Source organism: Coloeus monedula (assembly GCF_965178545.1).
Source record: "Coloeus monedula genome assembly, chromosome: 2".
NCBI lineage: Eukaryota > Metazoa > Chordata > Aves > Passeriformes > Corvidae > Coloeus > Coloeus monedula.
In genome coordinates, this window is record NC_138782.1 from 24,200,098 (window position 1) to 24,219,913 (window position 19,816).

At 37.8% G+C, this 19,816-nt stretch overlaps 1 protein-coding gene across 1 annotated transcript in view; it reads right to left on the bottom strand.

Moving 5' to 3' along the window:
* The window catches only part of KCNK2 (potassium two pore domain channel subfamily K member 2), a gene marked incomplete at both ends in the record, with an annotated part of 103,449 nt that overhangs the window by 17,942 nt on the left and 65,691 nt on the right, over positions 1–19,816 (bottom strand). Inside the window, 2 exons of the mRNA XM_082302587.1 lie at positions 5,083–5,269; positions 7,654–7,814. Coding sequence (XP_082158713.1) covers positions 5,083–5,269; positions 7,654–7,814 — 348 coding nt within the window. The remainder of the gene's footprint in view (positions 1–5,082; positions 5,270–7,653; positions 7,815–19,816) is intronic.

Sequence of the window (19,816 nt, forward strand, 5' to 3'; positions counted from 1 at the left end):
AAATGTCATTTGTCCCACTCCAAAGAAATATGGAGGTTCAGCCCTGCAACTTGAAAGGAATTACCTCTGAGGACTGCAAAAAAAAGGGGACAGAGAAAGACTAGCTCGTGTGGAGATGCGGAAATGCAGAAGGCTGGGGACAAGATATTGCACTGTCAGAGATGGAATGTAAGTAGGCCATATGAGCCACGTGATGCCGCTCAGAGGAAAATGGAGAGCTACTTCAGAATACAAAGCACAGATTTAAAACACTCCTCACATGCTGTCCTACACAGACACCAAGCAAGACAGTGCTCCAACTTAACCTTAAAGCATGGCTCACACCAGAGAGCCCCTATTACGGGCACCAAGTCCTGAGGGGGCAAAGAGCTCCTCCAGATGCCAAAAAAAAAGGCATGAAGCCTGTGGGAGAGCACACAGCTCTCCTCCAGGATGCTGGACACACCCCTGGCTCAGCATGACAGCAATTTCTCTCTGCTGGTGCATGGTATCACACAGTGACAGCAGATCAACTGGGCTGCTATGACCACCAGGTCAAGTGCCCCCGTTTGGTGACATTGAATGAGACTAAAACAGCTCAGCTCACTACAAACTGGGTCTCAGACCAAGCAACAGTGCATAGACAGGTATGTGTATTACAGTGGCAATACATCAGTGTGTTACAGAATGAAACAGTGAAAAAGCAGTAAGTTAAAAATCAGGGCTCAAAAATGGAAAATAAGCCAAGCAAAAAAAAAAAAAAAAAAAAACCATACTCACAAAAGTAACAAAAGAGTTGGAATACATTTTTAAAGTAAGACTTGCAGAATTCTGTGATCTGTTTCACTGAACCAGTTGAGACAATCTTATATCATCATTATGCCCCATTGTGAAATAGACTACTGATATGCTATTTATATTTTTGCCTTCTACTTAATTCAGTCAAGTTGTGGACATGCCACCTAATTTAGATTTGAATCCTCTTAGATAAATGCCATTAGAAATATTTGACTATGCCTTCCAGACTGCACTGCAAGTTAAAGAATTTATCTGTACATGTGAACAGTATGTTGTCAATTATACACATATTCATGTGCCTCAGTACCAACCTTAGTATCCAGAAATATATTTCATTGTACTAAAATCATGGCACATTCAACATGAGAAGATTTCTTTTTGTCTTTCACAAGGTATTAATAGTTTTGATTGGGTTTTCTTCTGTCATGTTAAAGTCAATGTTTTCTCTTGAAAACAAGAAAAGGGATGTTTGACTATGTCCTGATATTCATAAGGCAGTGCAGGCTGTAGTACAATTTTTCTTCTTTGTTTTTGTGAGAAGCTACAATAATCTTTCTTCAAATAAAAAAATCGTTTCTCTCCCTCCAAAAAAATTCAACCACTCCAAAAATTAGAAAACAAGTCATTTCATAAGACAAAGAAGTCAAGTTTTTCAAATACAATTCATATATTTTCTTGAACATGCATTACAAGGGCTTTTCATCTTTTCCTTTCTTGCACACACTAGGAGTGATCAGTCTTTTATGTTTGCCTTAAGGCTTCTCTTGCCAATGGAAACCCCAGCTGAAACTTCCACAGGCTCCAAATAACAACTTAGACTCTGACTACCGAAGGGAATGTTGCCTCCCTCTGGTTTCTGGGAATAGAGTACATGGTCTCCAGTACAAAAAAGAAGAAAGTTCTAAAAAAATCCTGGAGAACAAAAGAATTTCTAATATGACAGCCTGTGCTACAGCCAAGGACACCATTATATTCCTGAATCCCAGGTTCTTCTGTTGGCTCCCTTTTGCTACAGCTATTGAGTAACACAGTGTCCTGTACCTCCTGAAAGTTTTCTTTTTGGCTCCTACTTGCAGTGGCACCAGAAAGCAGATAGTTTCATGTTAGTGAAAAATGATAAGTATTTCAGAAATATTTCCCTACACATCAACACATATGTTAACACAACCATGGGATTTGTTTGTAGGGGTTGTAAACTTAGGGGTTTTTTTTTCCTCTGAGATGACAGTTCACAGAAAAAAAGATTTGAAAATTTTCATATATATAGGAATTTTGGGGTTTTGAGGGAACTTAATGGGCCAAAACTGACATATGTTTATGGATTATCAGAAGTGCCTCCAAGCACTAAAACAATCATCAATTTGACTTCTATTGCAGAAAGTACACTCTGATATAATTGCAAATCAGAGCATCACTGCCCACCAATTATGCTTTGGCTATAATGCTAAATGGAAGAAGGCAATTTTCAGTGTAAGTATTATTTAAGGAGAAAAGAATCAGCAAAATGAACAAATTAATGCCACCGTGAGGATTTTTTTCAACTGCATTGCATCTAGACACTAAGTGGACTGGAGCATCATTCTGTTTGCTGCTTTTTTCTCACCATGGCAAACCAGAACCAAGACCAGCATGCTCTGCAACCACAATATTCTATCATGACCACCTCTTTTACACCCCTACACAGTATTACATGCCTTAACTCTTCATGTTTCTCCCTTGTTTGTGACACCCAGCTTTCCTAAACTTCAAGAAGAGTTCTCCAGACAAAGACTACCACAAAAATATCAGTGGCCCTTAATGTCCACTCTGCAGTTATGACTTACCTAAAAGGGAAACAAGCAAACCAAAAAATCATGAAGAGAAGATACTAATGTGTTAGGGTGCAAAAAATTCTACATACTTCCTCAAAATTATAAAGGAAGCCTAGCTCTTAGGACAAATTCTATCAGCTCCATTGAGAACTTGCAATGCCAGTTTCCTTCATAATTTCGTTCTTACAGATACACCGATGACTGCAAACTTCCACAATGCAAAGCTCAGCCAATTAATACCTTACCTATTTTTCAAAATCTTTATTTAACCAGCCAATTATGTACTGCAAAAGAAACAATTGGACATTTTTGAAAAATCCTTCAAGTCACCTGCCAAAACCAGAGTATTTTAGTTCACCCAAAGTTGATAATATTATCAACTTTATCTCTGTCAAAATATAGTCCCATGGGAATGTTAACCTCCCAGTTATGATGGAGGCAGCCATCTAACCCTGTTCTCTCGCAAGTTCTCTCTGCAATTACAGATCCCATTCCTCCTTTAAGTCAATAGCATACTTCAGTTCAAATACAAGTCTCATGCATATTGCTCAAAGAAACTAGAAAGCACTTCTGATACTTTGAAATAATGGATTTACAGTAGGATTTTTTAATTAAATAAAGAACATCTATCAAGTGAACCATAAAAGGCCATCAGCTATAGAACAATATAATTCAAGGACATTCTGTAGAAAGAGAAAGTGTTTCCTGGTAAAATTTAAAAGGAGACGATGTAGGAAAAAAATTATGATATCAAATGGTCTACAAATAGAGAAGTCTATGGAAATTTATAATGGGAGTAATGATGAATGTACTCAGTGTTCTAGTTAGAGCCAAGTGGGCCATTTCATATAATGCTTTACAGTAAATATAACCAGGCCTTTATACACTATCATTTTTATTCCCTGGCATACATGTACCCTTCAGGAATGAAAGTCTAAAACACCCAGACTCTTGACTTGAAAACAGCATAAATTTTTTATTTCATGCTAGTTGTCATTTGACCAGAATCACAAATTATGAAGATGAAATGAAAAGAAAAAGAATACGGGAAAGACAATGGAAAGGCAGAAGTCAAGACACATACAAAGACATTTGGACACATCACAAATAACTATGTAAAAGTCAAAAGAAATTTGATTTGCTATTTTATAGCTCTGTTCTGTAATTTACAAGAATCTTTGGCAACCTTGCAAGCAGTCTAAAAATTAAGGCTCCCTGAATAGCTTAGTATTGTCAACAACAACTAAATTTACCCCCATTTTACCCAGATCATTTACAAAAATGCCAAGCAGTTCTGATATTTTAGAGGTCCTTGTTGGACCTCGTCAAGTTGAAAAGCTTTTGCCAGTGACAAGACCCCGTTACTGCCATCAAGGCAAAACTTCCAGCACATCTACAAGAGGAGTTACCCAACCTGAGAGCCTCAGCTTGGCACACTTGGACTCGCACAACAGCCATGGGCATAGACAAGACACAGGAAGAGCCCACAGCATATGAGTGTCTAGTTAAAACAGTTCCCTCCAGCAGAGTAGCTCACTGAGAGCAGACCAGCACAAAGGTCCTTGTCAGCCACCTCTGGCTTGAGCAGAGTTCAGGGGTGGTAGAGAGGTGTTTCATGAGAGAGATGGTGGAGCTGCATCAGCAGAAGCATCAGACCAGGCCAAGGAAAACGAATCTCAGGCTCAGAGCAAACAGCTCTGAATTCCTGAACCTCACCCTCTATGCATCACTGACTCAGATCAACATGCTTTCTCAGCACAGACAGCATATACTTACTCAAATCTAAGAAGTGAATGAATGCTTCTGACACCTTTTCAAGAAAAAGGCTGACACAGAACTGGCCCAGACTTTGATATACTGAGCTAAAAAAAGTTATTTGCAAATAATTCAGCTTAATGGGACCATAGAAATTGGACATGTTATCTACAGGTTGTGCTAAAACTTCTCCTGACGTTACAAAAAACACATGGGCAAACATGTACTGACAACCAAGAATCATAGAAGTGGGATGCAGCAGATCCTACAGAAATCAGATATTCCAATGCCAGAAAGAGAATTCTGGAATATTTTGAAAGCAAGGGACGCACACAAAACTTATGTTATATAACTTCACAGGGTGAGGTATTTTAAACAAGTCCAGCTGAAAAGATATATTCAGATTAAGATGCTCTATTAGTGTTTGCACTTCATAACCTGTAAGAAAAATAAAACAAACCCCCTACCTAAATTATATTCTACTTAAATTTTAATAGTATAAGAAGAGAAAAAACAGTAAGTAGAGACATGCACCAGGAATTTCACTGTCCCAGCTCCTGTCTCCACACTGTCACATTAACCAAAAGGAGGACAGGCCCCATCACATGAATGATGAAGGATAAAACTGGGAGAGAGGCACCACAAGAGAGACACATCTGTCTCAAAAATAAGAAAAGATGCAGAATAAATACCACTGTACCAAGCATTATAAGATAAAGAGTTATGAAAAAAATCTTACCTGCAACATAGTCACCAAATCCAATGGTAGTTAAAGTGATCACCACAAAGTAGATTGCATCGAGTGTGTTCCAGCCTTCTATGTGCTTGAATATAACTGCAGGAAGAGCAACAAACAGCACGCAGCCAAACAGTATGAATATTATTGTTGAAATGATGCGAATCTTTGTCTGACTCACATTCCATTTCTGGAAAGGGAAGGGGAAAGACAGGAAACCCATTGTTAATAAAACTGCACCGTGCACATCAGCACCCATCACCCCCAGCGTGCACTACACAGCTCTAGAGAGCAGTGCATTATAATTCTCAAACAAACAGAAAAATTCAAGCAGGATTTTATTCTGAAATGGCCTTCAAAGCAAACATGACTATCCTAGGAAACATTTGCCAGCAGTGAACGCAGAGCAGGGCTGGACTCCTCATGGCTGAGCAGCGTGTGTAGCATTCACTAATATTAACAGCTGATGATGTGAAAGTTTTGAGGGCTGTCTAGATATTCAAGTGAGTTGCAAGTAGTGCATGCACCTGCAATTTCTCTAATTTTGTACATCCACAAATAACCAAATAAATAAGGTGAATTTTAATCATACAGTCCTCTGTAATCAAATAATCAGCTAAACAAAATCCTACAAAACAGAGCTGGAAGGGACGTAAGAGATCCCCTTTTCCAAACCTGCCCAAAAACAAAAACCCACCTAAGCCACTGCAAATACTTTACTTGTGACCACACTCTTGTCATCAGATAATTTTCCTAATCCTTAACCTATATCTCAACTCCTTCCGTTTAAGTGTACTATTTAGGTTTGTATCCAAGACAAAGAAATTGTTAATTTTCTCTTTCCAGCAAGCTTCCAGGGGTGTTCCCTTTTAGTTACATGTTCTTTAAATCAAATAAATTTATTTCCTTTTCTTCCCTTCCCTATATTTCTTCCTATCCCTTGGCACCAGCAAACTAGCCCATGTTTCATTAAGTGTTGTACTCAGAAGTAGATATGAAAAAATAGCACAAAGTAGAATGGAATGACCTTTTCTTATGCTTTGCCTGTTTACAGTTTTACCTATGGTGCATGCTTTTCCATGGCAGTATGACATTAACCCATGTTAGCATGCTAACCTCTAGAGCCCACAGAGCATTCCTATAAAATTGCACTTAGCTGGTTCCTGACATGCAGCTGCATATTTTATTATTCCATCGTATATTACTTTGAATTTGTCCTGCCTGAATTTAATCCTGTCTAGTTAGTCAGACTGCTTTTCAAAAATTTTAAAATCATTTTGATCCTCCAAGTTTTAGTTCTCTCCCCAGCTTGAGACCAACTGCAGATTTAATGAATCACGTCATTTAGCTGTTGTGTATGAACATTTTTTCTAAACTGTACTAAAGCTAGAACAGACCCCTGCAAAGTCCCATTTTGTGTGCCCAGCCAATGTGACATTTTCCATCCACTCAATGCATGTTGGTTCAACCTAAAAGAAGGAATTATACAAGAAACTTTCACAGAAATCAACTGAAAATATTGTTCAGAATGGACGTTTTCTTGTTTTTAATTCAGTGGGAACTGATTGTGTTTACAGCCAGCATGACCAAGGTCAAGTTTTGTGACCCAGATCAGAGTAACAGCATGTGTTATGGGAACATAAAAATCCCTGCTCTGACCCATCTGCATCTCCCAGTTCTTTAGGCAAACTAATAAACAGAATTAGGGAATGTTCCAGGCTGCAATATATAGACCAGTGTTTTCATTCAGATATTGTCAGAAGGCAGCAAGATGCTGCTTTTTATGTTGGGGAATTCTTGTTGTAGGGATACACCCATTATAAAAAGAAAGGAAAACCATTCTCTCTATGAGCAAGAGAAACACAAATTGATCTCAGAACTTCTCTAATTTTAGGAAAAAAAAAATCAGTTATGAAAACCCAGAAAATATAAAATGTTCTTATGGAATGTTCTTGCTTTTTTTAGACAAATCTCAATGGAAATCTGTGTTATTCACCAGCACCTTGTCTGGACATGAACTGATGTTTCAAAGCCAAAAATGCATGCCTTTTCTTCAAAAGCTTTCAAGTTTGTGTTTGCCTGTTGCATAAGGCTACTCAGCACAGGCCCAGTTTGCTTTGCATCAAAAATAAAGCCATGTCAGACCCTTTCTATATAGAAAAGGTGTCCTGCATGCAAGGGTAGGGCTTGATGTGGAAAACCAGTCCTAACACCTGCAGTGCTGATGCAAGCAGCTACAAAGTTGGTTACTAAGCATTCACTGCTTCAAAAATCTCAATGAATACATTTATCACATGCTTTAAGGGAAAGCATCACAGCAAGCTTACGAGTAAAAAGGGCAGAGCAAAAATAAAATTCTTTGGATCTTATTCCTCATCCCAACCACAATCATGGTAGGGAATGTGTCTTCACCTAATTCTCAGAGGTGTTCATTAGCAAGTGCCAAGTCCTTCCTACCTTTTCCTGTACATCTGATTGCAACGGGCTATACCCTGTTTTTCAGGCTTTTCATTTCACTTATGAAATTCAGAACAAGCAGCAAGAAAACCCAGATGAGGCAGTCAGCATACTCACAACAAAGGTATCTTCTACTTTGGCAATTCCTTTTCCAAAGATTGTCCCTAGTTGATCTCCAACACCAGCCAACAGAAAACCAAACAGAGGAATTCCCAATAAGGCATAGATGATACAGAATATCTTTCCACCTTGTGTGCGTGGAGAAATGTTTCCAAAGCCTAAATTACAAACAACTTGAGATGTTTAAGAGGTTATACACAATACATTGTAAATTTTAAAAGAACTGCAGGAACAGAACAGTTAAAAAAAGGCTAACCAGGTTAAACATATGACAGCAAACATTGTGAGAAATTAAATGAAAATGTAGGTCATACCATCCTCACTGAGCTACTCTTACCATCTATTACATGTAGTGAATAGCAATCTATTCCTTAGCCTGCCAGTGTCTGTCACTGGCTGCAGCACCTGTAAACAACACACAATTTTCTTTCAGATGAGCCAAGTTTCAAAGTGAAGTAGCTTAAAAAACCCCAAACCACCTGGATGAGCAAAACAGGGATTTCTACCATAAAAATTCTTCCTTATTAAAGATTTTTCATTATTAAAGGCTTTGGTTCCTTTGAACAAAGCTTAGAGTAACAGTTCACATCTCTGTCCCTTTGAAAGTGGAAATCATTTTGTCTTCACAGGCTTGTGTAAAAGAGCACCCCAGATTCCTCTGATGGCTCAGTTGCTGCTGGTCCACTTAGAACAGAGAAAAAGAAATACCAAGAGCACAGGGCCCAGCACCTGTGGAATGCCCTCAAGTACATCTCCCAGGACCAGTATTTAATGATTTGGACAAGGTCACATAAGCAGAACCCTACAGACAAGTTTCATGAGCTTAAGTCCTGAGTTTTAATTCAGGAGATTTTCCCCTCCAAAGGATCACTAATGTTTTGAGGGAGCAGTAGCTGTAACACCCCAGAATTGCCAACGTTCTTTCACTTTTTAACAGACCAACATGCCCTTCAAAGGAGGCAAGAGGGAAAACTTGTCATAAAAAGGCTTATCTTTAGAAATTAAACAAAAGTTTATTTTAACATTACCTTTATTGTTAGAAAAATAACTTGCAAATAAAAGCAAAGTGTTTTAGCATGTAACTGAGAAATTTGTCTTAGTGTCTTAAATTTTTCATAAGGAAAACATCATATGCACATAAATCCCTCTAAGAAAATCCAATTTTCCTGAGAACAATCAACATTTTATTTTTAAAGTAGCTTAATATTTTTTCACAATATAACTAAATTCCTACAATATAGAGCACATTTAATGTATATCTTAGCTATTTATCAGAATTTGTATTTAAGTATTCTGAGCACGTTTGTTTAACATACAGATTTTCTTTATGGAGTCTGTTATCCTAATTTTTGGTTCTGCTTTCATGTAGGTGAGCTACACCAAAGTTCTGTTGCCAAAACTACTTTTTCCTTTCAGAACACACAAGACAAAGCTGTCCCTCACTCAACTTGGAACAGGTTGCTCAGAGAAGCGGTGGATGCCCCATTCCTGGAAGTGTCCAAGGCCAGGTTGGATGGGGCTCTGAGAAATCTGGTCTAGTGGAAGGGGTCCTTGCCCATGGCAGGGAAGTAAGAACTGGATGGTCTTTAAGGTCCCTTCCAACCCAAGCTATACTATGATTCATTAAAATAAAAATAAATCCCACTGGGAATATATTTTACTCCTAGATCATTTGCTCTAATATCAGTTTTCAGATTGCAATTATGTAACAACAAATGTAAGGTTGATAGAATTCAGTTAGGGAAAAGACAGCTGATATTAAAGTTTTCCCCAAATCCTGACTAGTAAACCCTGTCAAACAAAAAAAAAGGAACAAAATCAATTACAGGTTGCAGAGCCCTACAACTTTGTAAATGTTCCCTGCACTAGCATAATGAAAAAAGTCTGAGTCAGAAAACTGCAAAAAGTCATAGCAACTTTAGACCAACATAATATACTTCTCCATAAACCAGAGTCAGGACTAAAATTACAATTCAGGAAATTTCAGCTCCACTGAGTTCACTCTGTCTGTCCCTTCATGCACTGAGGAGTAAAGACTCATGTCTTAAAATAAAATTAGCTCATCACCAATCAAAAAGGGACAAACAGATCCAAGCTGATCTGTTTCCATAAATATGCCTGTTTATGCATCAACAGAAGCTTGAATTATTCCAGGTTATAATTCCTGGGAGGTCTTAATGCAATTCAGAATCAGGGGTCTGCATGCACCAGATTTAGAAAACTCATGCTAGGGGATTTGGCAATCACTTTTTATTTACTTCTCTGCAAAAGCGACGTCTTACAATGGTGACAAAACACCAGCCCAGTGGAGCACATGCCAAGCAGGCAGTTATGCTTGCCTGGCCCCATAAAACAAGCAGGCATTCTGTGAGCATCCCACAGCTCTTAGAGAGGCTGTTGCTCTGCAGCATGCTCCTCATCTACTGCTAATTGATATGAGGACACCAAGTTCACATTCAGCTCTGGGTACTCTCCCTAAATCAGACTTATGTCTTCCTGGAAGGAAGGATGGTACTTCACTTTTACACTCAAATTCTTGGTTTTCATCCTGAAAACTGTCAAATGCTTTTCTTCCATAAACAACAGAAAAGGCATTGGGTGATTAATTGTATGATTAAATCTCACACATTACTGGATAAAACAACACTTCACCAGGTAGAAGTTTATTTCTGTCCAGATGCTCACTGAACATAATACAAACCATGGGTAGGGTACCTACTTTAGCGACCTGATCTACCAAGGGGTTTCCATCACACATAAATTGCATTTCCTACTGTGTCATGTTTTATAACCGTCTGCTGCTGTACACTGCAGCCTACTTTGTGAGTTACACAAGTTGTCCTTAAATCCTACTCTCAGCTTCTCCAGTGAAAACCTAATCTATTATTTATTCAACAGGAGAGGAAATGTATTTATATTTCATAGGGTTGATGTAATTCCCAAGAGATTTGTGTCAGAAAAGTATTATTTCTTCCTTTAAATAATTATAATAGAAACAAAAAGAAGAATTCTGTTGCTAGGTAAAAACCAAGGAAACCTTCATTTTGGGCACTGTGCTGGGAGAACAGAACATGGTCATAGGAATGCTGCTGCATATCCCTGCTCTCCTCCATGTGGAGGGCAGGAACATCTGGCCTCAATGCAGTAGCTCCCCTGGCATGTTTTCACTTCTGAGTTCCCCCTTCCACTCAAGAGGCAGCATAAAGTCTGGCTAGGACTGCCTTGCCCACAGAGAAACCTCACAGAATCAGCCACATCACAACATGGTCTGCTGCCTTTTCCCTGCCTCGGGAGCTGCTTGCCTGGATGGGATGGGAACAGGATGTGCACACTGCAACTGCACAGGCAGCCTCAGTACCTTGCTTATTCTTCACACTTTCAGTCCTGTGCAGCTCATCCCTTCCTCTGTTTCTACTGAGGGGGAAGTTCCTAGAACCAGGTTATTCCCCATTTCAACCACTGTGCTTGGGTTTGATTGAGGAAATTAACGAGTTCATTGGAAAGCTTCCCTCAAAGATTTTAACCAATGCTATCTGCCATGAACAGTACAGAGTAGAAAATTTAACATTCCAAATGAGATCAAATTTCATCCAAAAAACTGTCAGTATCCTTTTCAGACTATTCTTCCCCAATGCACTCTCCTCACTTCACTTTCACAACAAGGAAGATGATTTGCCTCCTAATTTCACCAAATCCCTTTCATGTCCTGCTAAAATCTTAGTGTGCCTTTAATAGACAAAGGACTTGTCTCTGACAAATCCTTTGTCTTGTCCTTCTGTGGACAAGAAATGCTTTTTAGAAGGAGCTTCCAGTAACCCCTGAGTGAATTAAGAATAAAAGGCCATAGTAAGTAGATTGTAAGTAATTGCTCCACTCAACAAAATAATTCCATGGTTTCAACTCCAAACTCTTTAGAGTCTCTGAGATTCAAATCAGATTCAAAGGGAATCTGAATCCCTTTGGTCAGCAATAGAGGTGGAAGCACAGGTTTGCAAAATGAAAAGGGGAAAAAACCCAAAAAAACCCCAATCAAAATGATATTTTATAGGATTCCTTACTTTCACATTGTCTTTTTTGACATATTTCAGGGAGAACTAAAGCATCTGTAACTTTCCCATGAGAAGCAGACTCACTGTTAAGCAGATATTAGTAACTTTAATAACTACATATTACTACTTTAGAGCAAAACAATGTCTGAAGTTTCAAATCCCAGTTGAGTCTTCCCCCCCATGACAAACAATACATTATATTGCAAATATAGAAAATCTTGAAGTGCTGTAAATTCTCATACAATTGACATGACACTTTTGTTTGGATGATAAGCATCTTTGTATTCACACCTTCATAAAAAGGAAGACTGAAAACTAATTTATTTTTTTTCTATTTTAACTAGAGAAAGAGATCCCTTTGCTTTCTAGTTAACCAACATCTTCAGAAAACTCTTGTAGATACACATTTACAAATGGAGTTAGAAATACAGAGACTCCAAATGAGCATATTTTTTACATAAAATTCCCAGACAAAGCAAGGAATCTACTGAAACTATCTAGCATCAATAAAGTATTTCTCATGTGAGAGCTCATAGGTGCTTTTCAGAATTCTAAGACTAAATTTTACTTGCTAAATTGACTGGAAGAGAGTGCCACCACCTATGATTCATTTATTTCAAATACCTCAAGTGGGATTGAAAGTTATGGGGAAGTTCTGAAACATTTTCGTTCTATACAAGGAAATGTAAATTCAAATACAAGTAAATGCTTTCTCCCTGTTTTTGATAAAACTCAGGTTACACAAGGCATCATTCATGACATAGCAAAAAAAAAAAAAAAAAAAGTGAAAATTATCCCAAATTAATGTCATATATTTTGAGGTATGAGGTATGAGAAACTACTCTCAGCAGGTTTGGCTATGCAGTCCATTGATGGAACAGCGCAACACTGCGGGATAAATTATTTGGTGAACAGGCACACTCTTAATTACATAAAAGTGAATTACGAAAGTTGATACTGAGATTTCACAGAATCAGAGAAAAGGCAGAGCTCCTGGCTGCTGACTCCCAGGAGGCTGGAGCCAGGGGAAGCAGCTGCTACAGCCTCGGCCTCAGCCACCGAACTGTGTGCCACTGAAAGTGGTGTAGCCATAGGTTCACATCAACCCTGACTACCCAGCTCAATTACAATGATTACCCTTTTCAAAGGGCACACGTGTTTTGATACTGAATGTCAAATTGATTTTAAGGATCAAAAGATGCTCTTTCCAGGCCCTGAGAGCTATCTGAAAAAATTATAAAAGGTAGCTCATTTCTAGAGAATAAAATCCTTTTTTCCCTTTGGATCACTACTTGGGCTCAGGAGATTAGCATTAAATACATCCCTGCCCAACAGTGCCAAAGCAGAGATATGCACTTAATCACAGATGAATAAGATATCCTTTTTAGCATAAATAATGGGCTAGACATAATCATTAAACACAAAGGCAATGTTTGTACTTACACTGACTGTGGGGAAATCCCTTCACACACTGCAGAAGCAGTAAAACTTCCATGTTTGTGTTCATCGTGTGGAAAAAAATAATCCACACTTTTAAACTGATCTCTTTTCCTTTCATTTTCTTAACTCTGTCCGACACTCCCAGTTTGACATGCTTGTGTATGTCAGTGTTATTTATTTGCATATTTACAAACACATATTCCATGAGGTTTTATGGCTCTGTATAGTACAAGGGCTTTTTCACTTCTCCGTGTGACATCCCTCCCAATATTTCAAAGTAGCTAGAAAACTCCTATTCCCTTTTTTACAGGGAGGTGACTGAAGCACAGTGGGAAGGAAAGTCCAAAATTCTCTATATTATTTAGGTCCATAGCTCACACCAGATCAGTGGCTGAGGACTGTGCATTACACTAACCCTTAATTAGTGGAAGTTAGACATCTGAAGCCCTTAAAGACCCTCAGTCAGTCTTGCTCAAGATAGAAGTACACAGACATAGATGTTGCCAATATTTACAAACTCTTTGGACTCCCCTCCTGTCAGGACCAACACATGTGCACACACACACATTCCTGAACATAAAGGAAGAGAATTTGAAGGTTGAGTAAGTCCAAGGATTACTTTAAAATCTAAATCCCTAAATGAATTGAATACAAATACTCTTGCTTTGAAAGCACAACGTTTCTGTGCTGTATATACACAAGAATTCTTTCACCCATGCACATACTACATGATGCAGCCCTTGCTCACAAGCTGTTGCCTGTGGATCCCAGCATGAGTATGCAGATAGTGCTCTTCCTTCAAGTTCATTCATCAATTGCACATACAGAAAATAATTTAGCTTTTAAATTTAAGAAATTCCTGCATGAATCCTGCTGAAGGAAGAACCCTGTGCAATAACAGAGATGTTTTAGACCATGGTCTGCTACGAAACTGAAAATCTCTACAGAAGTTTGGCATAATTTCTTCATAGAATTGTTTAGGGTGGGGAAGACTGTTAAAGACTGAGTCCAGCCATTGACCTAACACTGCCAAGCCCACCATTAAACCCTGTCCCTAGGTGCCACATCTACACATCAATCTTATGCCTCCAGGGTTGGTGACTCAGCCACTTCACTCACCCACTCCAGCTTCTAGAAGCCAATTCTCACAGTTTTAGTCAGTGATTTGGGATCCATGTTGTCACAAATTACTGCTGTTTATTGAGTGTTTGGTATTCTCTGGATTCCAAACTACAATATTCTGATTTTTAGCACAAGCCCGTAATTCTGTGTCACAAAACTGCAAATAGATTATTTAGAAGGTTATTAAGTTCTGTCTCAAGCCTGAAAAAAAGACATTACCAATACTTCTCTTCTAACCAGGAATAATAACAGGAAAGCCTAGACTGACATTAATAAAGTGTGCAATATTCAAGAACTGACAATACAGAAGTTGATCTCCTTTCAGTGGTTTCTTTTAATCTGTGTTCTGTAGGAGCACTAATCAAATCAATAAAACTTCTTGTAAAAGAACAGGCTATAAATATTCATAGAAAGTAAGTTTCCTTCAAGTCAAAGTGCTGTACTGGAGAGGTGAAAGAGTATTCCAAGAAAGGTCTCTGTATGAATATGGCAGTATTCAATAGCTCACACTGAGTTGCTAAGGCAATTTCTAAAGGAACTGGGTAATGATTGTTAAAATACTCTTAGAAGATTAAACATCTACTCAGATGGCTCTGCCTCCCAGCACAGATTCTGCATTTCTTTCAGCTGTCACTTCGCCCAGTAAAAAGTATCTACATCTCATTGGTAGTAAGGCTTCTGAGCTTTTTTCAATTATTTTCTTTTTGTTGTTGTTATTGCTTGCATTAATTTTACTTCTAATTCTTATTCTAGCAAAGTTGAATCAGCTCCAAAACCCAAAAACTCCCACTTACTTATTTCCCCTAAGTGAAATTGTTTCACAGGAGCAAGATGTCAGGCTAACACAGCTAGCAAAAACATGATGTACTTTAAAGTAAAAAGTTAATATTTCACCATTTCATGAAACTTTTACCAGCCACATATTCTTATCAAGTGTAAGCACATATCAAATATGACAAAGCAACACTCCTTCTACAAAAGAATTCATTAGCAATATACCAATGTGTGGATAAAATACTTGGTTCCAGGTGATCCACAGAAAAATAAAAATGGTGAATTTTAGATGTACTGACAAAAACAACCTGATACTGCAACTTTAATGGAAATCTGAAAGAATGTTTTCTGGAGTTTGGTGGATTTCTTTAAATACCATTCCTTTTTGTTCCCTAGAAGTAATTGAAGAAACAGGTTTGCATTTTGTTTACAAATAAATCAATTCTCAGTGCTGGGTAAAACAGGCTTTTGCAGGCCTCTCCATCCTAGGGGCAAAGCAATCCATATTCTTTCCTGCAGAGTGGAAACCTGCCTGTACCTCTTTCTGTCTTCCTTATGAAATATAAAATGTGGCAAAAGCGCTCGCAAATTGAAGCTATGCCAGACTTAGAGCAACAAACTATAAACACGACTTGGTAGCAGTGAAGTCACAGATTTAAAACGAGAACTGAAAATTCCATAATCCTGCGCTCTGCAGATCTGGACCTCAGATTGTGACAAGCTGATTCAAGAGGCCAGAATGAGTGCAGCTACCCTGACCTGTTAGGGAAGCTTCAATCCTCTTTCTGGTTTTAAACTTTTCTTCACACAACCAGTTTCAATTTAAGAGGCCTTTCCTCAGGTCAGTGTTTAAGAATACTATTATTTTGCCTCATCAGTTTTTTCTTCCTGTATCTATTCTTCCTTGTAAGCTACACATACCCAGCCCATGTATCCAGGGAAATCCTGGCAAAGAGAGGAGTCCAGGGGAGATGGGCAGCAAGGAAACTGCCAGGATAGAGAAACTCCTCATTTGCACATATTTAAATACACACTTGCTTAATCTTTGCAAGACAAGTGGGGAGAAGAAAGAGAATATATGTCAAGAGGAAATGTATACATACACATAATATTGTACATAATGTCATATAGCTGAGTATTTTATTACTAATAAAAATGCTTCTCTATGCAGTCCTACCAGCATATAATAAAACAAAATTTTACAGTTAAAAAAGAAGGCATACTACCAAGTTTCTAAAATAAAATGCTCTGAAGATTTTTATTCATAGTGTTATTTTCTTTAAAAAGAAAATTAATTTTTTTGGCAGTGAGGTTCACCAAGTGCATGAAAGTGTGAAGTAGTCTCCTATTTCTTGTTATTCTCTTTTTCCCCTCCAGTAATCTTTGGAATTAAGACTAATACAGACTCTTACAAACAGAAAAAAATGAACCACCATGCACAAATAGCTTCCACTGAATTCCCCCTTTGACTTCTAACTACTTACGTGTTACATGCCTGATTCAGCAGAGCAAGTAACATGTTTAACTTTAAAAAGGTTTAAATTGATCTCTGTTTAGGTAACACTTAAATGACTGAGCATGAGTATACTCATTCTTTCAGCATATACATCTGCAATGATGAACAAGCACATACTTTGTCAAAGGAAATTCTTAGCAGATTTTCAACTGATTTTTCAACACTGTCATGATAGAAATCACTCTGTCACCAGCCCTTTAACTTCACAGAGTTCCACACCATGTAACAAAAAGGCTTTGATAAAATGTCATTATCCAAGCAATTCAAGAAAGTGCAATTACAAGACTGCAGAAATATTCTGAGGAACAAGAATTAATTTCTGCTTCCACAGTTTTCAGTGACTTTAAACTATGTAGGTATGTGGGTTTTCCCTCTGCAGTGAGAGTGCTTCAGAGGACAGTGGAAGATGAGCCCTCTGTGGCTCACCAGCATCCTACCAATGCCTTCTTCATTGAGAGAAGGGTCTTACCATGTCTGCTCCATGCCTTTGTCCAAGCCACTTAGTGAACTATCACTCTAGATATTCTCACTTCATTCTTTGGCAAAGAGAGCAGTCTAAAGATAGGGGTCTACAGAAAAGTCCGTAAATCTAAACAGAAGCTCCTAACAGAGCACTAATTGAAAATAAAATTATCTCTGTGCATGCTGTAAAACCATTAAAATTATTATTGTCAGGCAGTGCAAAATAAATTCCAAATTTTTTGCTTTTAGTGCACTGATGCATTTTGTTTATATTCCCAGCCTGCTTTTAAAAAAAAGCCAGTATGATTTACAGTAGAGAGGAATTCTAGCACGTAGCAAAATTGTGAGCAATTATTTCCTTCACACCTTTTTTTAAATATTTAGGCTATGATTTTTCTTTTACAAAGCAAATGGAATCTTTTCGAAGTCTCTAATCACCTCACCTGCACATATGAAAGTAATTCAAACTGGGATAGAATGCTTCATGAGAGAATAAGTCTTTCAGCTAAAGATCTTATATTTATATAATCTTGTATTTCAGCTCACAGGGGAAAAGAAACACTAAACCAAAAAATAAATAAAAATTAGCTACACATATCAATACTTCCAAGCATTATTTCACTTCTTTTCCTACCCTCCAAAGCCCTGACCTGGAATACAAATAGCTAAGTTAGTGTAGACTGAGCCATCTGCCTCTACAAACACAGCTCTGAGGCTTGCTTGGACAGTGGGATATGGATACACTCTGCTCTAGTCAGATGTGAAATATGGTCTCAGACCAATCACACCAACCTAGAATAAAAAAAATATTTATTAAGCAAAAGGAAACCAACTTGAGCATTTGACCTCAGATCATCAGCTCACACATTTAATGCTTCTCACCCTCATGGCTGTGAAGCATAAGATACAATCTGTCTCTTCCCTGGTCTTCCCAAAAAAAACCCAGGTATTTTCCCCAACTTTAGATCCCAGTGGAGATTATCAGCCTTCTGCCCCATTTAAATCTAAAGTACTTGAGGGCATTTCACACCCTGCAGAGTCTGACTGCCCACATGAAAGCAAATGATGACCCAGGCAAAGTACCAGAAGCAAATGAAGCCCTGGATTGCACTACCCGGACAAAAAGTAAAATGAAGCAGAAGAAGAAGGGGAATGGTCTTTGAGGAGTGCATATTGAGTCATTCAATACAAAAGTTTTAAGTTTAATGGACGAAGGTTTGATCTGGTTCCTACTTTGAAAGAATAGCTTTGCCAAGTTTAAATCACAAAAGCCTCCGTTTACTTTTTCCTGTCTCTCCTTAAGTGTCAGTACATGTTCTGAAAGCCACAGTTCCTTTTTCATCAAAAGCACAATATCTCTTTGAACTGAAAGACAAGTAAAACTTTTCCTGAATATATAATAATATTGTTTCTCTTTCCCTAAAACAGGTAAGCATGCAGAGATATGGAGAGCAAAGCGGTTATGCAAGCTAAGGACAATAAGTCTTAATGACTTTTAAATAGAACTGTCCCTGCACTGAGAAGACACATTAATTAAAGCATACCCCGTGCTCTTATTCAGCCTTTTAAGGTGAATTAAAAGAGGGCGGTAAGAACAGTAATATTTATATATATATATATATTCCTAGAAGAAGAATAATACTATTAATAGCATTTTCAGCAGATAGCATATATTGATATTAAATTTTCTACTGTTATTATCACATTCTGAAATGCATTGCAGAAAATAACATCTGCCAATTAGCCCCACTGAGGGTCACTACTACTCCATTACTACCAGAATAAGCAAATAGTAGCTCAGGCTCATCCTTAATTATAGGGAAAGTTCATCAACATTTTAGCTGCTGTGAATTTCATATTAGGTTCTTTTTAGAAAAGAAAACGCACAGAATTTAAAATTCCCCGGGCTACATTTCAGGAAAAAATCCTATATAGAGAAAGAAGTCTGCACTCATTTTCTTTAAATGCATTTAGTACTTCCACACAGAAAATAATATTTGTCAGAAAAAAAGTCAGATGTAATCTTCCCCCTCCAAGGATTTCCATTTTTATTTAGGACTATATGATCCTGAAAATCATACCAACATAAGCAAGAATGTATATCCTGAAGAGTTTCTAAGAAGTCAAATGCTACAAATTAGTTTCTTCAATTTTTTTGGCAAATAGTATCAGCTGGTTTTGCAGAAGCCTAGGTAACAATTGCAAACAGAGAAAACAATGCAATATATACTTCCCAATATTACTCACTTTATATTCAGCTTGAACAAGGCATTAGATTTACTAGCTTGTGCCCAAATATGAAAACAAAATTGTCTCCTATTTTATTTAAATGGAATTAGCATGGAAAGGTATTACTCAAAACATTTTGCAACTCCAGCTGCTTTTGCTTACAGGTTGTCATTTTCCTGAAGCAACCAGAACAGAACCCAACTGGTATAACTGGGAAAACAGTGACTGTTTTAAAAATATCCCACCCAAAGCCTACATTAATTTGTTTACACTGCAATTGTCTGATTCTACTGGAGACTATTCATCAAGAGAATACCATAATCCTCAGGTTATAAGAATTAATTTCCCAGTGAGGAATTAAGATATCAAACTTAAACCTAACAATTTTTAGCTTGCTTTAACCAGGACTTTTTTTGGGGGACCAGAAATATTTGTAAGAGCACCTTTTATCAGTTTGGTATATCTTGCAGCTTCATCTCTCAACACAAAAATGGGAGAAAAAAAAATGTGGCCATTTTGCTTTTTCAGTATGGCTCTGTGACTCCTGGTAGAAAAAAGAGCCATTGAA